At 34.1% G+C, this 25,568-nt stretch overlaps 1 protein-coding gene across 1 annotated transcript in view; it reads left to right on the forward strand.

The window, feature by feature from the left end:
• LOC140436490 (uncharacterized) overlaps positions 1-25,568 on the forward strand; it is a 246,691-nt gene that overhangs the window by 80,462 nt on the left and 140,661 nt on the right. Inside the window, exon 4 of the mRNA XM_072525350.1 lies at positions 22,599-22,817. Within this exon, the coding sequence (XP_072381451.1) occupies positions 22,599-22,817 (219 nt within the window). The remainder of the gene's footprint in view (positions 1-22,598; positions 22,818-25,568) is intronic.

Below are 25,568 nucleotides of genomic sequence, written 5' to 3' on the forward strand. Positions count from 1 at the left end.
ACTAAATAAAACAAAATCAGCTCAAATAACATTTAACAAACCGTCACAACATATACCCACCTGTAAGGATGGAAATGTGAGAATACCAACAGTAACAGACGCTAGATACCTTGGCCTCCATCTTGACCAACGTCTCACTTGGAAGAAACATATCCAGACCAAAAGAAGGCAGCTCGACTTAAAATTTCGGCAAATGTATTGGCTTCTTGGACGTAAATCAAAACTTAACATCCAAAACAAAATTCTTTTATACAAAGCCATACTACTGAAACCTATTTGGTTCTACGGACTACACCTATGTGGCTGTGCAAAGCCAACGTCGCTGAATATTATCCAAAGATTACAGTCTAAAGTGCTAAGATCGATAGTGGATGCACCATGGTACATAAGTAATCAAACACTTCACTACGACTTAAAGATTCCTTTCATCAGAGAAGAAATCCATCGAGCCACGGAGTCACAAAATGAACTTACCATACACCATTACTAGCTCATAAATGAGCCAGTAAGGGAACTATTCAACAATGGTCCAGCCACAAGAAGACTAGATAGAACCTGTCCCCAAGACCTACTTCAAAACTAGACCAAAATAGAATAAGTTAGACATCATTGGAAGTCTCTCCTTCAAGCGCAAAACCTGTAACACATTTACCTAATACTCTGTAATGATGTAGATTGTAAATAAACATATATATAATAAAAAAAAATATTAATATATAATAAACAAATTATATTTATATAATAAGTGATTCAGTTTCTATGTGGATAAATATTCATTTATGTAAATATCTTATATGTTATTAATATATCATTTTCGTTTATGAAGATGCGGAAATACAATCAAACTGCCCTTTTCTATTTGTTGAGTAGTTTATGTTAAAAGGCCCCATTTTCTCGTATCGGTTTTGTTATCTCCTTCCAGTTATATATTCAGGACCTAAAAGGCCCCGAATTTCACATAAATGGACCTACACTTGACTAATACGCCATAGGGAAAATTGGAAAAGGATCAAAACTTCCCGGCGGATCCCTGTTAAGTTTAAGAGAAATATTTACTTGATGAGATCGTCAGCGAATCCCGGGATGGCTTATTATTTATACATATCGATACGTTCACAGCTGTAGTGTTTAATAATTCAACGAAATTGATATGGATGTAGACCCATGGAGATAATACCAATTTAATGCCGATCTGAGTTATCAAACGGGATATTTAAACGTTTCGTAATATCCGCAGAGCTATTAACTTATCCATATATCAGTATTTTTGATATATAAATTCATTGCGAACGAGATAAAAATATACACATTGGCAAAATATTTCGAAAATCTGCATATTTGGAATTTTAACGTTTGCAGCTCTAAAATTAATATTAAATTATTAATATACTAATTTTTTTTGCGATCGGATATAAAGACTGTAAAGTAGAGTAGATTATTTATTTAACTATACAACAAATAAAAATATTGTTTGTAGCAAGTCAAAAAAATACATCATCATCATCATTAGCCCATAGTCGTCCACTGCTGAACATAGGCCTCCTCGAAAAACCTCCATTCAGATCTATCTTGCGCTGCTGCAATCCATTTGGTACAAATCCTCTTTATGTCGTCAGTCCATCTTGTGGGTGGTCTCCCGGGTTTCGTCTATCCGCTCTCGGTCTCTACACCAAGATTTTTTTGGTCCACCTATTATCCTTTATTTTAACGACGTGTCCTGCCCACCTCCATTTAATTTAGGGTATGTGTTTTATAATGTCTTCTACACCACTTTTTCTACGGATTTCTTCATTTCTTACCCTATCTCGCAACGTTATGCCAGTGGCGGCTTTTGGAAGTAGGCAGGATAGGCCGGGCCTACCCAATAATTTTAAGAGCTTCAAAATTGAAAAAAATATATTCAAAAATTATGTTAATGCATGTAAATAACTTTTAAATGTACAATGTACTAAATCACTCAATACATTAGCGTCAGTTAAAACAACTATGTTATTATATTACCACAGAAAGCATCAAATCGTATTCAGGCATTTTAAATATCATTAATAGGCCCGATTGGAACTGGCCGACCCAGCTCACATAAGATCCCCGTACAAAAAGCGTTTGAAGTTAAGCAGCTTGCCGGACAACGATTTATATTGTCGTGTTTATGCTTGCTGTTAGGCACCAGACGATCGGGCCTACGGCGACCATCGTTGTCAACAACGACCATTTTCTTTTAAATTATGATAAAAAAATATGTAACATAATATATAATTGTAACATATTTTTAAATAAACAACACAATTGCAAACAAGTGCACGGTTGCCCAAATAAATTTAAAAAAATTCGTAAAATTTGAAGAAAAAAATTCACATTTGCGTGATTTCTATATCGCCTGATTTCTACATCGCCTGATTGTATGCAACTTATATATGTGAGATTGTTTTATGACTGATACATAAAAATGACTGAAATTGATAGAAAAAAAAAATTATTATGAATGAAAGGCCTACTCCAACATTGCGTATTGACAAAAAAAAAATGGGAAAAAGGTGCGTACTTTTAATTTCTCTTGGTATGATGTCTACAAATGGTTGTCTGGAAGTGTTACGAAAAACAGAATATATTTTTGGCCGTGTTTATTATTTTCTAATAAGAAATGTGTATGAATTGTGAAGGATACTTTGATTTAAAAATTATGTCTGCCTCCTTAAAAAAACATTCCAGTTGCAAGGAACATTTAAGTAATTTCCTGTCTTTTAAGGATGTACAGAAGAGGGCGTTTTCTGTTCGCGATTTGCTAGATGAAAAGTCAAAAATCGCAAAAATTAGATACAACGCAGAAGTTAAAATGAACAGAGAAATCATTAAAAAAATTATGAGGGGTCATAGGGTTATGACCCCATGACCCCTCCCTCTGGATCCGTCACTGATTACTATAATTTGCTGGCTTGGCCTACCCAAAATTTTACCACACCAGCCGCCACTGCGTTATGCCTAACAATTATCTTTCCATTCTACGTTGCGTCACTTGTAGTTTTCGTGTAGATGTCCTTGTTAGGTTAAGTGTCTGCGCCATATGTAAGGACAGGCAGGACACACTGATTAAATGCTCTTCTTTTTAAGCTGATAGGTGTATCGCCTATAAAAATATCACGCAGTTTTCCATACACTGCCCATCCCAGTGTTATTCTTCTTAGCAGCTCAGCAGTTTGATTATCTCTGCTAATTTTTACCGTATGTCCAAGGTATATCTAGCTGTCAACAATTTCAATTTCGACGTCTTCTACCCTTAAAGGATGGCTCGGAACTAAATTAGTCATCATTTTTGTCTTTTGGTAGTTAATATTTAGACCTACTTTACGTGCTGCATCGCTGAGTTCATTCAACATATCACTGACAGCCTTTAGGTCATCTGAAATCAGAACAATATCATCTGCGAATTGTAAATGACTAAGCATTTCACCATCAATATTTATTTCTTTACTTTCCCATTCCAGTGACTTCAAAGCATGTTCAAGTACAGTAATGAACAACTTAGGCGACATATTATCTACTTGTCGAATACCTCTCCTGATATGTATCTTATTGGTAGGACCGTGCAGATTTATAGTTGTTGTAGCATTTCTGTATATATTTTCTATAATATTGGTGTACCTATGATCAATTCGACACTCTTCCAATGCCTTTAGAAGTGCGGGTAGTTCGATAGTATCAAACGCTTTATTGAAGTCTATAAATGTTAGAACTAGAGGTCTATTGTATTCAATTGATTTTTCAATCAAGACTTTTATGCACTGTAGGTGGTCATTTCTACCGTAGTTGGGGCGAAATCCAGCCTGTTCTCTTGGCTGATATAGCTCAAATTTTTGCTTCCAATCGATTGGTTATTATTCTGGTGTACAGTTTGTATAAATAGTTGAGTAGAGAAATTGGCCTGTAATTCTCTAGGTTTATGTTGTCACCCTTTTTATGCAGAAGAACTGTAATGGAGTTATTCCAAGCTCCAAGAATTTTTTGACTATACAAGCGGAGATTGAAGAGGTCTCGTATTTTTTTCAGAAGAGAAGTTCCGCCAAGTTTTATAGCTTCTGTAACTATTTGATCATCTCCTGACGCCTTGTTGTTTTTCATTTTTTGAGTGCATATTGTATCTCATCTTGAGTAATTTCTGAAATATCCTCAGATCCCTGGTTTTGAACATTTTGTCTACCGTCTTCATTTACGTTATTGTTAATTTGGTTTGTGTATAATATAGTGTAGAATTCTTCGACTATTTCAAGTATTTTCTGTCTGTCTGTTGTTACTTAACCCTCCTTATTGTTAAGCTGGAAAATTTCTTTCCTACTTGTCGCCATTTTTTGTCTCATTACCTTCATGCTCCTGTTTTGCTCTATAGTCTGTACGATTTTTTCATGTTTTAAATTTCCTAATATCTCTTCTCACAGCTTTCGATATGTCTTTATTGAGTGCCGGAATGTGGGTCAATGTCCCTTTCACTTTGTAACTGTCTTCTTTCTGTTATTTTGAGTTGTGTTTCTAAAGTGATCTCGTTTAGTCTTTAGGCAAAAACGTGCTTGTGCCAGTTTAAGTGTATTAACTATTTGTTTGTTCAACTCACCGACATCGTTTGGTATTATGCTGTGATCAAGAGTGTTGTTAATGTAGTCTCCAAATGATGTTTCGTCTTGTGGGCGTGTCCAGTGAGAGTATTTCGTTTTTATTACAGAGTTTGTCGAGAATCTATTTAGAACGGTCACACCTTTAAATATGTACTTTTTATCTGTAATAAAGTAATCTATTTCGTTGCGGGTATTTCCGTCTGGGCTCCTTCATGTCCAACGTCTGTGTTGCTTCTTGTAGAAAAAGCTATTCATTTGATAAAGATTATTCTCTGGTAGAAATGACAAAAGCATTTCATTTCTCTTATTTCTACCCGGACTTCCGAAATTTTCCAGAGATATTTCCGATACATCTAACCGTGTTCCCATTTTTGCGTTTAAATCACCACCTATGACAGTGTAAAGAGCATTGTTCTCTCTTATGGCTCTGTGCACATCTTCGTAAAATTGTTCTACTTCTTCGTCAGGATGGGTTGATGTTGGTGCGTAGACTTGAATGAACTTAACGATACATAGTATATAAAAAAGGAATATAAAACGTAACTTAAATATATCACAAACAAGAACACATATTAAACAGAAAAAGATTTATGGCAAAGTTACGGTAAGCAGTTCAGTGGATGTTCTGCAATGAGTCATATATTCTTCTGAGCAGTAAAAACAATGTTTTAGAAGATACTTTTTTATAACTTTATCGAAACTCTTAGCTGTTTAAAATATTTTTGGTAAAACATTGTAATAGTTATAATTAAGGCAATTTTTTTCTGAAAGCCGTAATCTACAGTAATTTGTTCGTAGGTACTGACTGTTTCGCATATTGTGAACGTGGACATTAGACTGCTTTATTAAATGGGCACGTTTTATGTGAATTTCAGTTAGAACTTGAAATATCAACAGAGTAGGTAGTGGCATAATTTTGAATGTGATAAAGAATCCACCTCTCCATTGTGTCTTTTTCATTGACTATAATGTTTCCTTGTTTGTCAAGTAGACTATTATCAGTTGACCTATATAATCCAGTTATTTTTTGTACCTTTTTGTAAATTTAACATGTCATTATTTTTCATTAGTTCTTCTATTTCAAGACATTTTCTGCTGTAATATTTTTCTTTTGCATTTCGGGTTTTACTTTTGATTCCTTTATTAATTTTGCTATATTCTTCCGTGCTTATATTTTTCAATTTTCTATTGGTTTCAAGATTTCATCAGTTTTCCATTGTTGATTGCGATTAGTAATACTTTTATACTTTTAGGTTGTTTCTTGCATGATGTTTTTTTGTCGCATCCCATGGCCACGTCTTTTTATCTCTCCAGGAATCTTCATTGATTGCCTGGTCCATCACTGTTGCCACCATGCAGTTGGTGGCCTTCTATGTTTACTCCTATTAGGCGTAGTATAGTCAAAAGAACTAATGTTCTTCCATACGCCTCAGATACTCAAATCATACCAATTGTCTTTTCTCTATTATTTTAGTTGTTCTGTGTATTCTATTTGTACGTCGCCTGATTTAATTACTATCTATCTATCTACATATCTATCAATCTATCTACCTACCTATCTATCTATCTACCTATCTATCTATCTATCTATCTATCTATCTATCTACCCTACCTACCTATCTATCTATCAATCTACCTACCTACTTATCTATTTAGCTCTAGCTCTAGTCTAGATACTTGACACGCTCAGGAGAAAATTAATGGCTACTGCGTCGTTTACCTTTTTTTTAACGTTTCTGTCATCTTCCAACGTTCTGATCCATATGTCAATGCTGGCTCCAGAATTAATGTATTAAGTATCAATGTTATATTAATGGAAACTCGATTGGACCAAAGAAATTAATTTAGAACATATACACTCTAATTTCTCTATTGAACTGTGCGTCGGATGTCATACCCAGAAAAACCTTTGTTAGATATAGTACTGCATAGATATTTTTATTCTTTTCATTATCTTATTTGTCTTAACTATATCTTCGTGTGCCTTAGTCTCTGGACTAATGATCACGTCGATTCGCATGGCCCCGTCTTGAATATTTTTCTATTGGCCAATTAACCTAAAAATTCCTAAAGTAATATGTGTAAATATTAGTGAATTTCAGGCCAAATGGTACACAAAAAACCCTTGAGATTCTCATCCCATGAAATATCTTGAATGTTGCCACAATTATCGAGAGAATAAACATTCTCAACAGGAACTTTACACTCAGAACCATCAACAGCCCCCAGTCAAATACCCAAGAAACTCTACAAAGTTCCTGCTCATATCTAGGTCACGTCCGAACTCAAAAACCAATACACAAAAAAATTCACATACCATCCATTCTAATGCAGGCTTGCATTGACGAACTCCCGGGCGAATACGCTGACATCCTTTAAGCTACTCCGCTAGCTTACCGAACCTTCCTACAACCTTATCCTTTTCCTTACCCCGGACAAGGAGAGATTGGTTTTTTGCGGTTTCTCAATCTCCTCCGAGTCCTCCGAGAAAATAGCAACTATTTTCTCACCTGAACTGGTAAATATTGAGACTGTCTATCGAACTCCGATAAGCGATCAATAACACGAATTTTAGTGCAATACACTAGTTCTGAAGTTGATCGTAGATCGGTATAAAGGGCTTGCAGGAACAATGGTCACTAGAGAATACAGTTTTCGTTTTTGCCAGATTAGCTCACACACATTCACATACAAAAACACTCTCACACACAATTCTCACACTGGCATGATGATCAGAGGAGCCTCTTTCTGCTACTGAAGTAACCTCACTTTTAGCGTCCCCAGCCAATAAGCGAAACTTGGACTCGCCACAAATTCTAGGGTCAGCTGAGGATGTCTAAACGTCTGACGGAAATAAAGTAACATCGAAATGGTAGCGTCCATCACTATCATGCCATCACAGACATTCACACTGGCTGGGCCACCTATGGCAAAACCGCCTCTCGAAAGCTGACGAGGCCTGGCCGTTAACGCAAACATCCAATAACAGAAATTTAGTGCAATACACTAGTTCTGAAGTTGGACGTAGACGTAAAAACGGCTTGTCGGAACAATAGTAACTAGAGATTCGGTCTTTCTCACATTTAGCTCAAAAACACAAACATTACATTCTGGAAAGAACATCATATCCAGAAAAACCTTCCACCTTTGATTCAACCGGCGACTCCATCTTAACAGTCTCCAAGATGCTCCACAACACAAGCCACGACAACTACTTTTTTCCTATCTTTTTCAGTGCTGTTCTGCCTTGTACTGTGTCAAACCAACAACATTCAAAGCAAGCCTGAAGAGGATCACAAGATCCTAAACGGAGACATCATGTTCAATCCTTTTCGAAATAAAGAATCCCTTTTCTAACCCTCAAATGAACATTGGAAGAAAGAATAAGGCCAAACGAAACAGTCCTTCACGGCCTCTCCTTGAGTACCTTACACTCTAGGGGGGGGCTCCTATCGGGGCTCTGGGGTCAACTTTCTCAAGACTCTACAGCTGCTTTTTACTCTACTGTGAAAGTTGTTTTATTTTGTTATGTAAGAAACTTACTAGTCTTTGTCAAGGCTAGCTACATAAACATACATCGTTCTATCTGACATGGACATAAGCATGGCCTTTTCTGCCCCAAGACGACAATTACAACTCTATATCTTTTTTTATTTCCATATTCGTAAGCATTCTCCTTTGGGTACAAGTATTTTTATTTATTTATCATATGGCAATTACAACACATTTAGAACAAATACACAAACACTAGTAATATAGGTATTTGACAAACTTTAAATAGTTACAAACAAACATCAAGTGTATTTATATAATCAATTGACTCTGAAGTTGCAAACAGGAAGTTTTTAGGGCTACCATTGTAGGATCTTGAGGGACACTCTTGAATAATGTGGTCGATGGTTTGGTTCTCCCCACAGTTACATTGAGGAAACGGGTTCTTTCCCCATGTATGCACATCTGCCATGTCTGGTTCGGATCCTATTTAGAGTGGACCATGTTTTGCGTGGAAGATCAAAACCTGGTGGCTTGTGGGTAATGCAGGGCATGTTATTTTGCCATTCGTTTCATTCTTGGGACCATGCATTCGTGATGTTGAACTCCTCATGTATCATTCCTGCCGTTTTCATTGGTGGTTTTCTAGAACGGAGACGGGTATTTCGTGCATCCTCGGTATCTTGGTGGATCGGCAGGTTTATATTGTTCATGATCTTTTTGTATTCACGTGTAAGTGCGTCGACTCGTCGTAAATGTGGAGGTGGGATGTGACTTAATACTGGAAGCCATTGGGTGGCAGTTGATTTAATCGTACCAGCTATCATCCTCATAGTACTGTGCAGCTGATTGTCGACCCTTTTTACGTGTGGACTGTGCAGCCAGAGCACAATATTCAGCGGTGAAGAAAACAAGGGCTAAGGCAGTAGAGCGGAAAGTGGAAACCAATGCTCCCCAGATGGTACCGCAGAGCTTCTGTGTAATGTTATTTCTTGTACTCAACTTTTGGGCAGTTTTTGTTAAATGTTCTTTAAATGATAGCGTTCTGTCTAGTGTTACGCCCAGGTACTTCGGTGTTTTGTTGTGGGTAAGTTTGGTATTTTCAAACCGTATGTTGAGTTCCTTTACAGCAAGTTTATTGTTCAGGTGAAAGCAACTAACTTCTGTTTTGGATGTATTTGATTGAAGTCGCCACTTGCGAAAATATTTGCCCAATGTATATAAGTCTGCCGTCAGAACTTCTTCAGACATTTCTAGTATTCCGCATCGTGTAGCGAGGGCCCAGTCATCGGCGTATCCGAACTTTCTTGACCGTGTTTCCGGGATATCTGCTAGGTATAAGCTAAATAGTAGTGGAGAGAGCACTGACTCCTGTGGTAGGCCATTCTTAAGTTTCTTTGGTGGGCTGATATCTGTGCCCATCACTACTTGAAACATTCGGTCGTTGAGCATGCTATCTATTAGGCGTGCTATTGGTTTACAGGAGATCGCACGGAGAATTTTGTATATAAGGCCCTCTCTCCATACTGTATCGTAAGCTGCAGAGAGATCAATAAATGCCGCTGAAGTTTTAAGTCTTCTTTGGAAACTCGCTTCGATGTAGGTGGTGAGTGACATTACCTGGTCTGCACAGCTTCGTTCTGGTCAAAAACCCGCTTGTTCGACTGGGATCGCCTGGAACAGTTCTGTACTGATTCTATTATATATAAGCCTCTCTAATAGTTTGTAGATGGCAGAGAGAAGCGCAATTGGTCTGTAGTTTTTTAGGTTGTCGGCGGGTTTGCCTGGCTTTAGTATGGCTATTATCTTAGAGCGCTTTAGTTCTTATGGAATATTTCCAGTTACCATGATGTCTGTGAAAAATCGAGCCAGCCAAACTTTTGTATACTTGCCACAATTTATTAGGAATTTAGGGTGAATATTATCAAATCCTGGTGCCTTTGCTGGCTTAACGTCTTTAAGAGCCTTTGATATGTCTCGCTGGTGAAGGGGAGGGAATGCTCCGTTTCTGTGGCTACATGTTTTTTAAAGTTTTAAGTTCTCTCCTTACGAAGATGGTGTGTGCTTTATCCTTTGTTGTGTGCTGTTGTTTTACTGGGTACAAGTATTTTTATTTATCTGTGTTTCCTTAAGGTAGCTTCTACAAAGTGTAATTTCTTAAAACCAACCCAAATTCAATTTTTATTAGCATTGTGGGTCACACAGTATATATTTATAAAGTAGAGACTTGTAATTAACAAAGTATTCTAGAAATATATACTCCCATTAACCCTTTCTCCGGAGTGAATTGACATCAATCGCTTAATTAGATTACTTACTACGACATGGAAGTTCAAGTGTCGTAAATTTAAACCTAATTAAATCTGGTATTAGAGGCCTGTCGCCTTGAACTAATGTTATTCGCAATAAATATTTTCCTGTGACGGATTAATTATTAGCTTTAAATAAACGCGTATTTGTATGTTTATTTTCGGAAGGCAGCGTCTATTTTTAAAGCATATAATGAAATTTTAAGCGTTTGCTATAAAATAGAAAATTTAAAGTGGATTAGGTAAAAGCAAGCTTGGTTAATATTACGTTAGGACAGATTAGGTGGATAAAATTCTGTATGAAATTTATCCAAGTGTTAGGCCTCTAGAAGTAAAATAATTTTTACCTTCAAAAGATGTTTTTACCCACCAAAAATTTGTACCCAGGAAATCCCGGGTAGCAAACACTCAAAACTTCTCTGACTTTTATGTAAATTGTAATTTTAAATAATTACGTAAATTCTTCCCATATAGAACCTAAAACAATTATTAGATAGTAGTTATAGTGACTGTAGAAAAATTACTGTATTTTTGTTCATTTTCCTGGGCTATAAAGCAAACTTTTGAATAAAACATCAGCACATCGATTACAGTTACTTCCGAAGTTTCCATGATAATGGACGAACGTTGTTAAAAGTGTTATAATTTAGTAATTATAAATGTAAATAAATATTTACTTTTATAAAGATTTTATAAAATACAACAAGGGACTGGAAGTGGAGGTTGATCTAGAGCGATGTTAAATATACTGAATATTTACTGTTATAAAAAACATACAGAAGTTAAAACACTTCACCATTGTATTTAGGTATATAAAATAAACATGTAGTTAAAACTTTTACAAGTGTCGTCAAAATTTATACAGTAGCAACATAACGTTTTCGATCTAATCAGATCATCTTCAGTGCCTTATGTACTTGAAGCTAACAATGAAATTATAGTTTATTTTTATGAACGAGAGAGTAATTAGCATAATTTTAACTGGTAGCTCCGACCACTCCATGGGCATGCTCAAGATTAATTGAAAAATTACTTTGAATAATTGTAAAAAATAAATGAATTATTTCAGTGTTATAAAGTGTTATGTGTATGTAAACAAAAGTGACCTCTTTTATCACACACTATATTAGAACTGACTGGCCTACATTAAAAAGGGTTTTAAAAAATTCACATTTTTTTTAATTTTTAAAAATTACAAAAGAGAAAAAGAGTTTTTAAAACCGTCTAAGGTATGTTAAATAGATGAATAACAATATTAATATAAAACTTACAGCTACTTGTTACAAATCCAAATCAGATTCAGAAGATGAACTTTCAGAACCAAGATTTATAATAACTAGCTCGATCATTTTATCAGTAATATTGTCCAGCTTCCACATTTTTTCCTCTTCTTTAATAGTGTGATTTACTGCCTTTTCCCAGTTTTCAGGTTTTACATTATTTACGGCCTCCAAAAACAACTGTTTAACATCATAAATTTTAAAAGTGGTATTTTTTCTTGAAACTTCACTTTTTATCTGTGCCCATACCAGTTCAATCGGGTTTAATTCACAATGATATGGTGGGGATCTAAGTACTGTCATTCCACGATTTTTGGCAATTTCATCAATTTCGTATTTTTTAAATTTTTCTTTATGAAGGGCACACAACGAATAAAGTTCCTTTTTTATAGATTCGGGATGGTAAGTAATATTTTTTGAACTCTGCCAATTCTCAAGTCTTTTTTTAACCACTTGGTTGTGGACAGTCCTTCTATAAGTCTGGAGTGATAACTTGCATTATCCATTACTATTACACAGTTCTTAGGAAGAAGATCTATCATTTGTTCGAACCATTCTTGAAAGACATCAGCGTTCATGTCTTCATGGTAGTCACCGGTACGAGTTGATTCAAAAGTTAATAAACCACCTTCAACAAAACCGTCTGAACTGCCAATGTGTACTATTATCAGCCTGCGTCCCTTTCCTGATGGTGGGTTTAAACCAGTAGATAAGTTATTTACAAAAGCGTGCCTTTGACTTGTAACAGTTTCATCCTGCCAAAATTTATTTGGTGTATGGCCCTCGTTGATCCATGTTTCATCAAGATAAAATATTTTTCTTTTTTGGTTTCTCATTTCCTTTATGGTTCTTAGAAAATGTCTTCTCCATATGACAATATCGCTTCTTTCTAATAAAATAGACTTTCTGGGATTCTTTTTCCAGCGGAAGCCTATTTCTTTTAAAAGTTTCCATAACGTACTTCGACTCATTTCTGGGTAATCCTTATCATCTCGAACTGAGACAAGAACTTTATCCAATGTTGGAAATTCTTGTCTAAAGAAGAATTCATGCACTTTCCGTCGAAGTCCTTCTTTAAAATGATATTCTATTTGAAATTTTGGTTTCCCTGGAGCATTACGTGGCATTTGAAAACTACCACATTTCTCTTCTTTAATAACTCTGTAAATCGTAGATTTCCCAACACCAAGTGTACTGCTAACTAACTCAACGGTCTCATCAATACTTTCACATAAACGTTTGTCTGTAAATGATTAAAAACAATTAAATATTAATGTTTTTTCATTAACTGTTAGAGGACCAATTTTTCGGCGTTTACACGGCCACATAACACTAGTATACACAATAAACTGCACCTTGCAACTGAAGTACCTACTTTTAGTGAACTGTTAAGAATTTTGAATACGCCACTTGGACCTTCCTATATACAAAATGGAAAAACCCACTATCACATTTTCTGTGGAATAAGTTTAGAAGGTAATTATCTAGTCAATTACTGTCGTAGATTCCTGGAATTAAAGAATTAAATGTTTGATTGTTGAAACCCTTACTTCGTGGAATGCACTCATTTCAGATAAAATAAAACGTTTTATTTTATCTAAAGAATTAAACTTTATTTTGCAAATAGATAAAATAAAACGTTTTATTTTATCTAAAGAATTAAACTTTATTTTGCAAATAGGTAGGTACTTATTAAACTTTTATTGGTTATATATAACCAATAAAATAAACATCTTACATTTCTTGCAAATTCATTAGTACCTGTTAACCTCCATCACTCCGACACTGGCAACCTTATTTAGGGATTAGTAACCCTCACAACTATTGTATTCTATTCTGCTCCAACCTTTATACCTGGTGGTCATACTCAATTTAAAATTGTTTTCCTATATACTTCTGTAAACTTGTTGACAAATATCTGTTTTTCATTGAGTCACCCGTATCAACAGTTTAGGGATTTGCATACATAATTTATTGTTTTATTACTCTCTCATACATAAAAATACACTATAGTGGCTATGACATCCATATATGGGTTACATCTTTCCAAACTTAAATTATGTGTTGACTCTAGGTTGATGACAATGGATAAATTTAATGCTTGAGGAACTACCAACACACTACTACACAGACTACACAGACCAGCTACTTCTTGTCGTATTAACTGACAAGAACCACGTGTTAAAAACCGAGCAGAGAGACATGTAGTTCCTCAAGTATTAAATTTAAACATGTGCGTCCAGAGCAGTTTTATGCATACCGTACATATACACTCAGAGCAGTTAAAAGGTTTACCAGTTTCATATTTTTTTTCTTTCGATTTTTTATAAATTAAAAATCTGTTACAAAATAAACCCATAAGATACCTGCAACCAATTATTGCATATAAGAACATTATAAGAGTGATCGAAAACAGATACAAAGAAAAAAATAAACCTATGAATTGTACTAAAAAGTGTAAGTAAAAAGCACTTGAAACAAAAAAAGTTTAAGAGCATAAACGTACTTTTTTAAGTTGAATCCCCTCTCCGAACCGAAACAACTTTATTCCCTTCAACCCTTAGGCTCTTATCGCAAAACATTCGACGGTTGCATTCTTTATCTCACTGTCATAACTCAGAAAAGTTGTCTACAACAGTGTATTGTGGCTTGCGGAAAAAGGGACTATTCAATGTTTGAGAGAAACTTTCAGACCTTTTGCAAATACTGTGGGTCTTTTAGCAGCAGAGGAAATGTGACTACTTGACCTATATAAGAGCCAAGACCAGAGAAACGTAATATTATACAGGTAGTAAAGTACTCCGAAAAGTTTGAAGGTGGATAATTTGTTGGCAATATTTTATACCAAATTCGGTCCTTAAATATTTTAACGACAGGACAGATTGGAAGAAGGAAACTTTGTTCAGATATATATATATATATATACATATATATATATATATATATATATATATATATATATATATACATATATATATATATATATATATATATATATATATATATATATATATATATTTAGCCAGCGCTACAGGCCTTGTGGCCTCTAAAAACTTGATTATTTCCCTCCATTTTTTTCTGTCCCTTGCTTTCTCTCTTCAATTTCTCACGCCTATTTCTCACAAGTCTTGACAAGTCCTGCTTACAACCACTTCTTCTTTACACATCCTCTTCTTTTTTCCCCTTTTCTCCCTCCTTCAGTATGGTTTTAACATTTCGATTCTCTGGCATTCGTAGAATATGACCAAGCCATCTAGCTTTTTGGGCTCGTATTTTTGCCGTAATTGCTGGTTTTCCATACATCCTCATTATTTTTTTATTCGTTCGTCTACTCGAAATATTCTCTGCCGTCTTTATTCCTCCGAAGATTTTTCTGAGCACCTTTCTTTCCCAGATCTCTACTTTATTTTTTTTCCTGCTGGTTCATAATCCACGTTGCACTGGCATAAATCACTGTCGGTTTGATTACTATCTCGTAGACTCGCAGTTTAGCTGTTCTTGATACATGTTTTGCTTTCAGTAATGAATTTAGTAACCCTATCGCTCTGCTTCCCTTTATTATTCTTTTGTCTATCTCGTTTTCTTATTTTCCCGTGTTCGTTATGGTTAATCCTAAGTATTCAAATTCTGACACTTATTCAAAACTATAGACAGTATCTGCTCCTTTCCTTTTGATATATTTGTAATTATTTGTTATGTCTCCTGTCGTTTCCATATACTTCGTTTTTGTTTGGTTTATTATTAATCCGTATCTTTTCGCTTCTCCTTCAAATTTCTGGAAAACTTTTTCTAAATGTTTTTTTATTCTCGCTAGTATCACCACCTCATCCGCGTACGCTATGCACTGTTCCCTGCTATTGAAAATAGTCCTGTTTGTGCTTATATTTGATCTTCATACGATTTGTTCTAATACTAAGTTAAATAAATTCGTTGATAGCGGATCCCCTTGTTTTAAACCCCTATTCACTGTGAACTGTCTTGAAAAGCTTCCTTCCATTGTTACCCTATTTATCGTGTTTCTAAGCGTCATTTTCACTAGCCTTATAAGCGTTTCTGGTATTTCTAATGTTCTTGTGGCCTCGTAGAGCATCGTTCGATTTAGGGAGTCATATGCTTATTTAGAATCGATAAACAGCATATGTGATCCTAAGTTTTGTTCGTAGCTATTATTTTGTATTAATTTTAACATATTTATTTGACCAGTGCTTGGCCAAGTATTTTATAGACTACTTCTAATAGTGCTATACCTGTATAGTTTTCGCACTCCGTTTTGTCTCTTTTTTTTATAGATAGGACAAATAAGAGCACTATTCCATTGTTTCGGCATTTATTAATTTTGCCAAATTATTAGTGTCAAGTGAAATATCCTTTCCTTCAATCTTCGCCACCTTCCTTAAAACTCTCAGCTGGGATACTACCTTCTCCTGAACTTTTGTTATTTTTTAGGTATCTTATTATTTCTTTGACTTCATTCAGAGTAGGTTCCTTGCATGTACCTTCTTCATCTTCTTGCCTATTCTCATTTCCCTTAAGTTCCTCTTGTTGATCTGTATTTAATAGATCTTCGAAATATTCCGCATATCTGTTTAACTTTTCTGTTGTTTCACCTAAAAGCAAGCCTTCTTTGTTTCTGCAGTACTGTGGATTATTCTTTGTAGTTTCTCTGGATTTCTTACCTTCTTGGTAGAAATTCTTTGCCCCTTTGTTTATGTAGGCATCTTCTATATTTTTTAATTGCTTTTGTAGCTGTTCTATTTTCTTTTTTCTACAAATTCTTTTTACTTTTTTTCTTCTTGCCACATAGTTTTCGACCGCATTTCGGGTATTTTCTTTATCTCTTTGTACTTTTGCCCTCTGTAATTTAGAAGTTCGTTCTGTATTATGTCCTCTCTTGGCGATTTTTCACTGTTTATTTTCCCCAATGCTTCCTTTACCTCTTCCTCTCAATATTTATTTCTTTTGTTGTTCTCACCTCTGGTGTTGATAGTTCATTATCGTCACTTTTAGCAAATAGGCATCGAAAGTTGTCTGCTTATGTTTCCTTCTGAATGTGTTTCATTTTATTAGTTCCTTCATCTCTTTTCTTTATCCTCTGATCATTCTTCATATTTATTTTTGTGTTTCGTAGAAGTCGTGTTCCATCCTTTTGAGAAGCTTTGCCAGTGCTCCCTTTTTATTTGTCTAACTAAAATATTTGTTTAATTTGTTATTCGTTTGTAGTGGTCGTATGTCTGTTATGATTGTTTTGTTATATATTGTAAAAAGTCTTTCTTCTTTTCTTCACATTTGTCTTCACTTCCTCTCTTAACTTCCTCTTTAAAAAGTCAAAATGCATGGTTATAACAGCAAATTTACTAAGATATAGATTGTAGCTGGAAGGTCATATAATAGAACAAGTGATGGAGTTGTCGACTTTTTTTTTTCATTTGCATCAAGCGGAAATTCCACCTGGCGACCTCCAAGATCATCAAGGTCTCACGGATGTGGTGAAACTTACTTAGAACCCTCTCACTCGATCTATTCCAGTTCCTTGCCGAGCTAGCAAGTGGTCAAAAAAAGGAAAGATGAAATTCTATTAAAATGAAAACCTATTGGCATGGGAGTAAAACTTAGTCACGGAAGAGATGAAAAAATGTTAGTGATCCTTAGTCAATCTACCAAAAACTTCATACACCTGCATGTAAAATATACTTAAAGTTAAAAAAAAAATACTTAATTCATTTTAACGCTTGTTTATTTAAAAGAAAATATAATATAAAAATCGTTTAAGCCAAAGTATTCAAACATAAAGCGGCAGTTTCACGTAGCAGTCGACTGCTGTCTCAAGGGGAACATATATTGCTATGCGTTGATCGTTATATGGTGATTGACGCATTGCCAACAACACGTGGTTATTAAAATGGCGCCGAATAAAATTCAAAGTGTGCAGGGAATTATGATTTGCTTGTTATTACTTATATAACTTTTACAGTTAGAAATGGTTTTACGAACAATGATGACATCATTCAGAAATTGTATTTGATCGAACCATCCAATTGTTGGGGTATATAAAATATCAGTACCCGGCCCTGTGGTTTTACTGTCAGATATTTTCTTTTTTTCGATTAAATATGTTGATAATTTTTTCAGCAATATCACTAAGGGTGAAAATTAAAATATTATGAAAAGAAAAAAAAAGGTACACATAAAAAAAATAAAGAAAAAAAAAGAATAAATAAAAAAAAATTAAAAAAGAAATAAAAAAATAAAAAAAAAATAAAAAAAAGAATAAATAAAAAAAAAAAAAAATTAAAAAAACACACAAAGAGGGCCTAAACCTCCGAGGTGTTGAACCGGGTTTATGCCCTAGCGCTGTGTAAAAAAAAATAAAAAAATATATATATATATATATATACATATATATATATATATATATATATATATATATATATATATATATATATATATATATATATATATATATCTAATTTAATAGTTATTAGTAGTATTAGTATTTAGTATAGCATAAAAACAAACAAAAACGCTCACCAAAATATATATGTAAGTACGTGTATAATATATGTGTGAATTACTATTGTAAATCATTATTATATAAGAATAGATTATGACGTTGGTGAAACGCAGATATGTCAGTTTTATTGGTCGAATAACTTTATTCATTGAATAGACTGCTAAGTATTTGTCGTTGGTGAAACCGGCCCTTAGTGCCGCTTTTCGTGTTTATATATTATTTTTGTATTCTGACATGTTTACCTGCCACAGACACTCATGTTCTCTATATATCCCGATGAATTTAAAAATTTGTTCGTCTGAGAACGCAATGCGTTTTACACTTATCGCCATTTTATTTTATAACCTTCAACGATTGTTATGAAAACTAGAAAAATTTCTAATTATGACAGTCAAACTAATCGCAGTGGATTGTCAACGCAATAAGATGATTCAAGATTCAAGTGGAGAAACAGCTAGCAATAAAGTCACGCCCACCTAACAATCATTGCGATCACAGTCAATTACTCTGTGAAACTGAAACTGCCGCTTGTTTTTGATCATTGTCGACAATCTTCTATAAAACGAAAAATACTAAAATTATTTACTAAATTCTAGAATTAATAAGTGTCAGTTACACGACTTGAAAGCACGTTCGTTTTTTATTGGTTTACCATCGTATCAAATAATATTTCAGCTTTACTCTCACACCTTCAAAAAACAATACATTCAGCAGCTATTCGTTAGTGGCCTGACTAGTAAGACACAGTCGTGTCCAAAATTATTGATTTACCAATAAAAATATCAGAACTTAAAACTAGTTTTACTGATAAGGCGAGTGAAAAACCTGTCCCAAATTTATTTGACTAATAGCAAGTTTTGGGTGTTATCGATTTATAATTATTGGTTGTGATTTGGACGAATTACATTGACATTTACTTAATTTGGAGTAATTTTCTATTAAATTGGAAATTGGAAATTTTCATCAATTTAGAGGGTCAATGTCATATTAAAATAAAACAAACCAATATAATGCTGGTTAAACTAGGTATATTAGGAAAATATTTAATTCAAATTCAAATATGTTTTACAATAAATGCGTTACTCTGAAGCTCGTTGCGTCTAGTGCTGAACATATGATTCCCTTAAACGTTTTTTACTAAAGTTTTTATTTACAGTTAATCCGTCATTTTGAGTATTAAATAAATTCTTTGATAATAGCTTGTATTTATTACCAACATGTGCCGAGCTATACCTTGAGCTATCTAACCAGATATAAAACGCTATATTTAAATAGTTACGGAAAGCTCGAAATATAAGAAAAAGATCATGTGAAGAGAGCAAAACAGAGCAGCAAGTTGATTGAATGAAACAATATGGAGAAATAAATATCGGGAAAAAAATGAAAGGCAGAACTTACAAAACAGTAATCAGACCAATAATGACATACGTAGCAGAAACACGACTTACACAGAGAGGACAAAAGAATGTTAGAAACATTAGAGATGAAAACACTTTGGGACAGAGCTAGAAGTACAGAAATACGACGTACATACAAGGAGAAGAACATCAAGGACTGGGGAAGAAATAAAAGAGTAGAAGGAAACAATCCTAGAAGCCGAATGACATCAAATAGAATAGTAAATACGGCAAGAGATGGTTCACCAATAGGAAGACGATCAGTAGGAAGATCACGTAAATGATGGAGCAACAACTTGCTGGAGGCATATTGAAAAACAAAGTCGTGTCTAAATAAAAAGAAAAAGAAGACCATCTGGGGAAACAAACATGTTAAATTTTCTGACAAATATGTTAAATTGGTTGTAAATTATGTTCAGTTTGAGAGTAGTATTCTGTCGTCTGCACAGCAGATTATTTCTACTGGTTTTTTTCCAATTTTTTATCCTTTTTGTAGTTCTTACCCATGCACCCAGGGAATCACCTTGTCTTATCTCATTGCCAGCTTCAACTGGGTCAATTAGTTCTTCCCCTAACTTTATTTTTATTGTATTTTCTCTTAGATATTTTCGACCATTTGATTATTTCTAGAGGTATCTTTCTTGCGTGCAATAAGTGAATAACCTCCTTTAATTTAACCCAGTCAAATACCTTATTAAAGTTCACAAAATACATTCGCGATCATAAAATCCGGGTCATCTTGAAAATTTCAAGTTTCTTAAATATTTTTGCCTCTGGTGCAGTAATAACCTTTTTTTTTATAATGTATTTTTTATTTGTCATCAATGTATGTTTTGAAAGAAAAAAAATGGTTTTTTTATTGTTTTTATTGAAAAAACAGAAAACAAATCAAATTGTTGATAAAACAGATATACGAAAAAAAAATGGAAAATACAGAACGTGGTAAAAAATCAGTGAAATTTCTATGACCAATATCGTGTATTGCCTCCCCTTGCTCTACTTACCTCTTGCAGACGACGGGGTATACTCTCAATTTTTCTCCGGATTACATGTTGTGGTATGTTATTCCACTCTCTCACTAACAGATCCTTAAGCTCCTGTCCGTTGTTAGGAGGAGGTGTATGGGTTTGAATACGTTTTTTCAAATCGTCCCAGAGATGTTCGATGGGATTCAGGTCCGGAGACCTAGCTGGCTGGTAATTCCAACTTCGTCCAAGTATTACATACTGATCCTGGCAACGTGCGGTCGCACGTTGTCCTGCATAAAAACGGCGTTTTCTCCAAGCCCTGCCATGTTGGGCATAACATGTTCTTCCGGAATCTCCGTAATGTACCTTCGTGCAGTTAGGGACCCATTTTCGATGAAGGGTAACTCTGTTGTGGAAGTCGGAAGATATACCTCCCCAAGCCATGACCGAGCCTCCACCAAATGGCATTCTTGGAGCAATGCAAGCTTGTGATAATTGTTCACCGGTTCTCCTCCAAACTCTTACACGTCCATCGGATCCAGTCAGGCAGAAACGGGATTCATCTGAAAATAACACTTTGCTACAATCGTTAATTCCCCAATGCGCGTATTGTCGAGGAAAAGCTAGTCGTGCAACTCGAGGCACCCGGCGAAGTGGCGGTCCTCTAGCCATTACCCGAGAAGATAGTCAAGAAGAACGAAGTCTTCTTTTGACTGTTGCAACACTAAAATTGCGATTTCGTACTTCCTCTAGACGATTTTAATGCGTAACCGCAGTTGAGGTCCGGTTTCGTAAAGCCTGAACACAAGGAAACGGTCATCTAGTACCTTCGGCGTTCTTCTTCGTTCAGCACTCGTTGAACCATAGAAAGGCTTACGCCAACAGTTCTTGCGACTTGCCGTTGAGTGTGACCGTCTTCCACAAGTGCAACAATTTGTGCCGTTTCAACAACAGTCCAAGGCATTTTTGCGAAAAAATAAACACTAATAATGGCACTAATAAACACTAATGGTGGCAATAATAAACGTTTGTCCGTTGCATTTGAACAGAAAGTCGAAGTACAAACGAGACATTTAAAACAAGCGGAGTTACAGGTAGCGTTCATTTTGGGAAGTGTGCACTTTACCGCGAATTCGGCACTATTGGAACTCTTTGTTACAAAGGAAACCGCAACAATTCTCAGAAACATGCATTAGTTTGTATTTGTGTTATTATTATTTACGATAAAGCTCGTTAAAAATGAAATATCGGGGATTTTCAAGGTGACCCGGATTTTATGATCGCGAGTGTATAAATATTTTGATTTAAGATAAATTTTTAGGTATATTAATTGATGAGGTAATTATTGAAATGGTATATAAATAGGTGAAACAAACTATGTATTATAGAAATATAACATTGAAATAATAGTAAAGACAAACAAAAGAAAGAATCTTCGAAGATGAAGAGTCTTAAATTGTGGAATTGAAAATTGTATTGGGCATACCAAGTAAAAAAGAGGGAAATATCCAATGGGCAGAATGGTATAATATATTGGGCCTGAATTTGTTTATTTTGAAATAGTGTAAGAAAATGAGGAAAATAAGTAATAATTGAAAGACTAGAAGATAAGCATTAAATGTTTTAATTGGTGAAAACGATGGAACAGTGTATTAAAAAAATAATTGAATTAGTATTAACCAAAGGGGATGTGAAATAAGAGAGTGGATAGATTAAGAAAAAAATGATCTATGTAGTGTTATCAATTGTTTTAATCGTATTTGTTATCGAATCTTTTTAATTTGATCAAATTTTAGGTACTTAAGAGAACTAAAGAAAATATTTTCATTAAAAGTGAAACTGGAACAAACCATGAAGTGGAGATATAAAATATTTTCAAATGTTTGACGAAAAATACAGCACCAAACTATACCTACGGTTGATTAACATTTGTCTATAATTTTTAGCACTGTATTTACCTTTTTCTATTACATATTTTCTATTACATATTTTAAAGAAAAACCGATATTCAAAAATATACACGCATATGTTTTTCAGGTCAACCTCCATCTCTGTTCAACATCACCGAGCCTAGTACAGCAGCGGATCCGGAGCCAGAATACTATTTAGGTGATTTAATATCTGGAACTTATTGTTCCCGAATTTTCAGCGACTGTGATAGGAAACACTGCCGTCTACAGTCCCCCAACTTTCCGGGGATCTACCCCCGAAATCTGACGTGCTACTACGCTGTCAGGCAGCACGAGATACCACCAGGTAAATTATATTTGCCTTATTTATTTTTCTTATGCGGAACTGAAGAAAAAAAAGATAAAGCGCGTATATGTTGCCAAATATGTATGTATATGCAACACAACATTAATAAAATATGCGTATATATATATATATATATATATATATATATATATATATATATATATATATATTTAAAATATATTCAATGGTTGAATAGCAGAGGTTTTATCGGTCAATAATTGGCAAATTAAAGTAGTCAACTACTTTATAGATTTATTCGAATACGTTTCGCTTTTATTTTTAAAAGCATCATCAGTTCAAAAAACAATTTGTAGGTTTTTTTAGATGTTATGAAAACTCTACGATAACTTAACATTAAAGATTAACAACTAAACGAGAGAAACGAAACAAAAAAATACAAGAAAACTGTACGAACACTATTATTTATTTAATTTTAACCGATGCCTTTATTTGAATGTTGGTTTAAGCTCTTTCGAGGGTCAAGTGTGGTTTGAACTTTTACTGAAGTAAAAACATTAAACAAAGTCTTAGATAGTGACCATTGCAGTTAATCACTACCAGAAAATATTTTCGCATGTCTAAGTGGACATTTTAATATTTTACTGTTTTAGATTTAAAAGTTGCTTATCAGCAGCTAAATACACATAAAATGTCAGTAATAAACACCTACATAGGTTTGTTTACCTTCACTAGACTAACATATGGTATCAGCTCAGCACCAGGTATTTTTCATATTTTCATTTTCGGTAATGGATAGCATTTTGGCAGGGTTACAAAATACTAAATGTTACTTAGATGATGTTTTATGATCAGTCGCTTATAGATTGTTACGAGAATGTCAGAAAAGTGTTGAAACGTTTACATGACTAAGTTTTTCGAAACTAAAGTAGAATTTTTGGGTCATATCATGGATGCCAAAGAAATACATCCTAGTGAAAAAAGATCGTAGGAATTAATTCAGCTCCAACACCAAAAAAGATAACTGAATTAAAGTCATATGTAGCTTGGCTAAATTACTACAGAAAGTTTATTCCGATGTTGGCTTTCAAATTAAAACCATTACATGAACTGTGTCAAAATAATATTGATTTTAATAATCGCTGGTTACCTGAATCTGATAAAGTATTTCAAGAAAGTAAGAAACATTTAAAAGTGTCATTACACATTACGATCCGTCTCTTCCAATTTAAGTTACATGTGATGCAAGTAGTTATGGTGTTGATTGTGTCTTAAGTCATAAAATTGGTCATGTAGATAAACCTGTCATGTTTGCATTAAGTATACTACCTAATACGGAAAAAAAGTATAGTAATTTGGAAAGGGAAGCCCTCGCTAGCAAATTTTCGCTGATTATGGATCATCAGTCATTACAGTTAATCTTTGGCAAAAATTAAAAAATTCCAATTTCAGCGGCTGTAAGAATCACAAAATGGGCTATCAATCTGTCGGGTTATCAATACGATATTCAGTATAAAAAAAGGGGCAGGAATTAATAATGTTGATGATTTATCCCAATTAGCCTGTGGTGAAAATACAAAAATTACAGATTATTTGTATTCTTTCAGCTTGGTAGATCAAATACCATTAAATACTTATCATATTGCGAATGAGACAAACAAGGATTTGTTGTTATTGAAAGTAAAAGATTTTTTTTGTCGGGTTAGCCCAGGGAAGTGAGTTATAAATCCTTAAAACCATACTTTAAACGTAGAAACGAATGGTCAATGAACCACCTATGATGGACCCCTTAAGGAAAAAGCTCCATAATAATTTTAATTATTTACTTAGCAGGCTTTAAATATGACCATATAACATTTTGTTATTTGTATAATATGCAAATGCTTCAAATTGTGATAAAAATTAAGATGACAAAAGTTATTCATAGTTTACTAAAATCCTGTTAAGGGTCCATCATGGGCATATATGCGCTCATGATGGACCCTTTGATACGTCATTGATGGATCCGTTGCATTTTCTATAAAATAAGTAAATACTTAATTATTTTATTAAACCAAAAGATATTCTAAATGATAAATAATATTACAAATAGGTATTTTTAAGAAAAAAGTTACATGCACAATTCACACACAAATTGTTTACGTCCAGGATTTACATCTTCACATTTATTGTGACACCAATTCTTACAAACTTAACAATGAATCCATTTTTTTTTTGGCATAGACTTTTAGTCATTCAGCCAGACTCAACATGGTAAAAAAAAGATTGTCTGAGTTTATATTAAAACAAAACATTAAATATACAAAACAGGTAAACAGGGTCACTCGCTTCTCGCCTAGGGGCCCATCAAGGCATTTTTTTTACATACAACACTAGGCCACGGTAAGAAAGGAATTTAAACAATTAGGTTAGAGACAAAGGTTACGTTATTAACTAATGTATAATTATTCACATGGTTATTTTACTATCTTTTAAAAACATAACTAATAAATCATACACTGCTCTCGAGTCTAATGATAATAGGTACTGAAGGTTCCAAGGGGCTAATATATTGTGTTTATGTAAATTATTTATTAATCTGGATGAAGTTATAATATTTCTGGGGCAACTGAAAAATATATGATCTAGGTTTCCTTCTTCTGTACAAAATTCACATTGATCATTATCTAAAACCTTAAGTTTAAATAAATGTTTGGGGTAACAAGCGTGCCCAAATCTCAGTCTTATGATCGTGGTAACATATTTTCTAGGTACATTAAAAAACTTATACCAAGGAGTTTTTTAGGTTGTAAA

Source organism: Diabrotica undecimpunctata, chromosome 3 (assembly GCF_040954645.1).
Source record: "Diabrotica undecimpunctata isolate CICGRU chromosome 3, icDiaUnde3, whole genome shotgun sequence".
NCBI classification, from domain to species: Eukaryota; Metazoa; Arthropoda; class Insecta; order Coleoptera; family Chrysomelidae; genus Diabrotica; species Diabrotica undecimpunctata.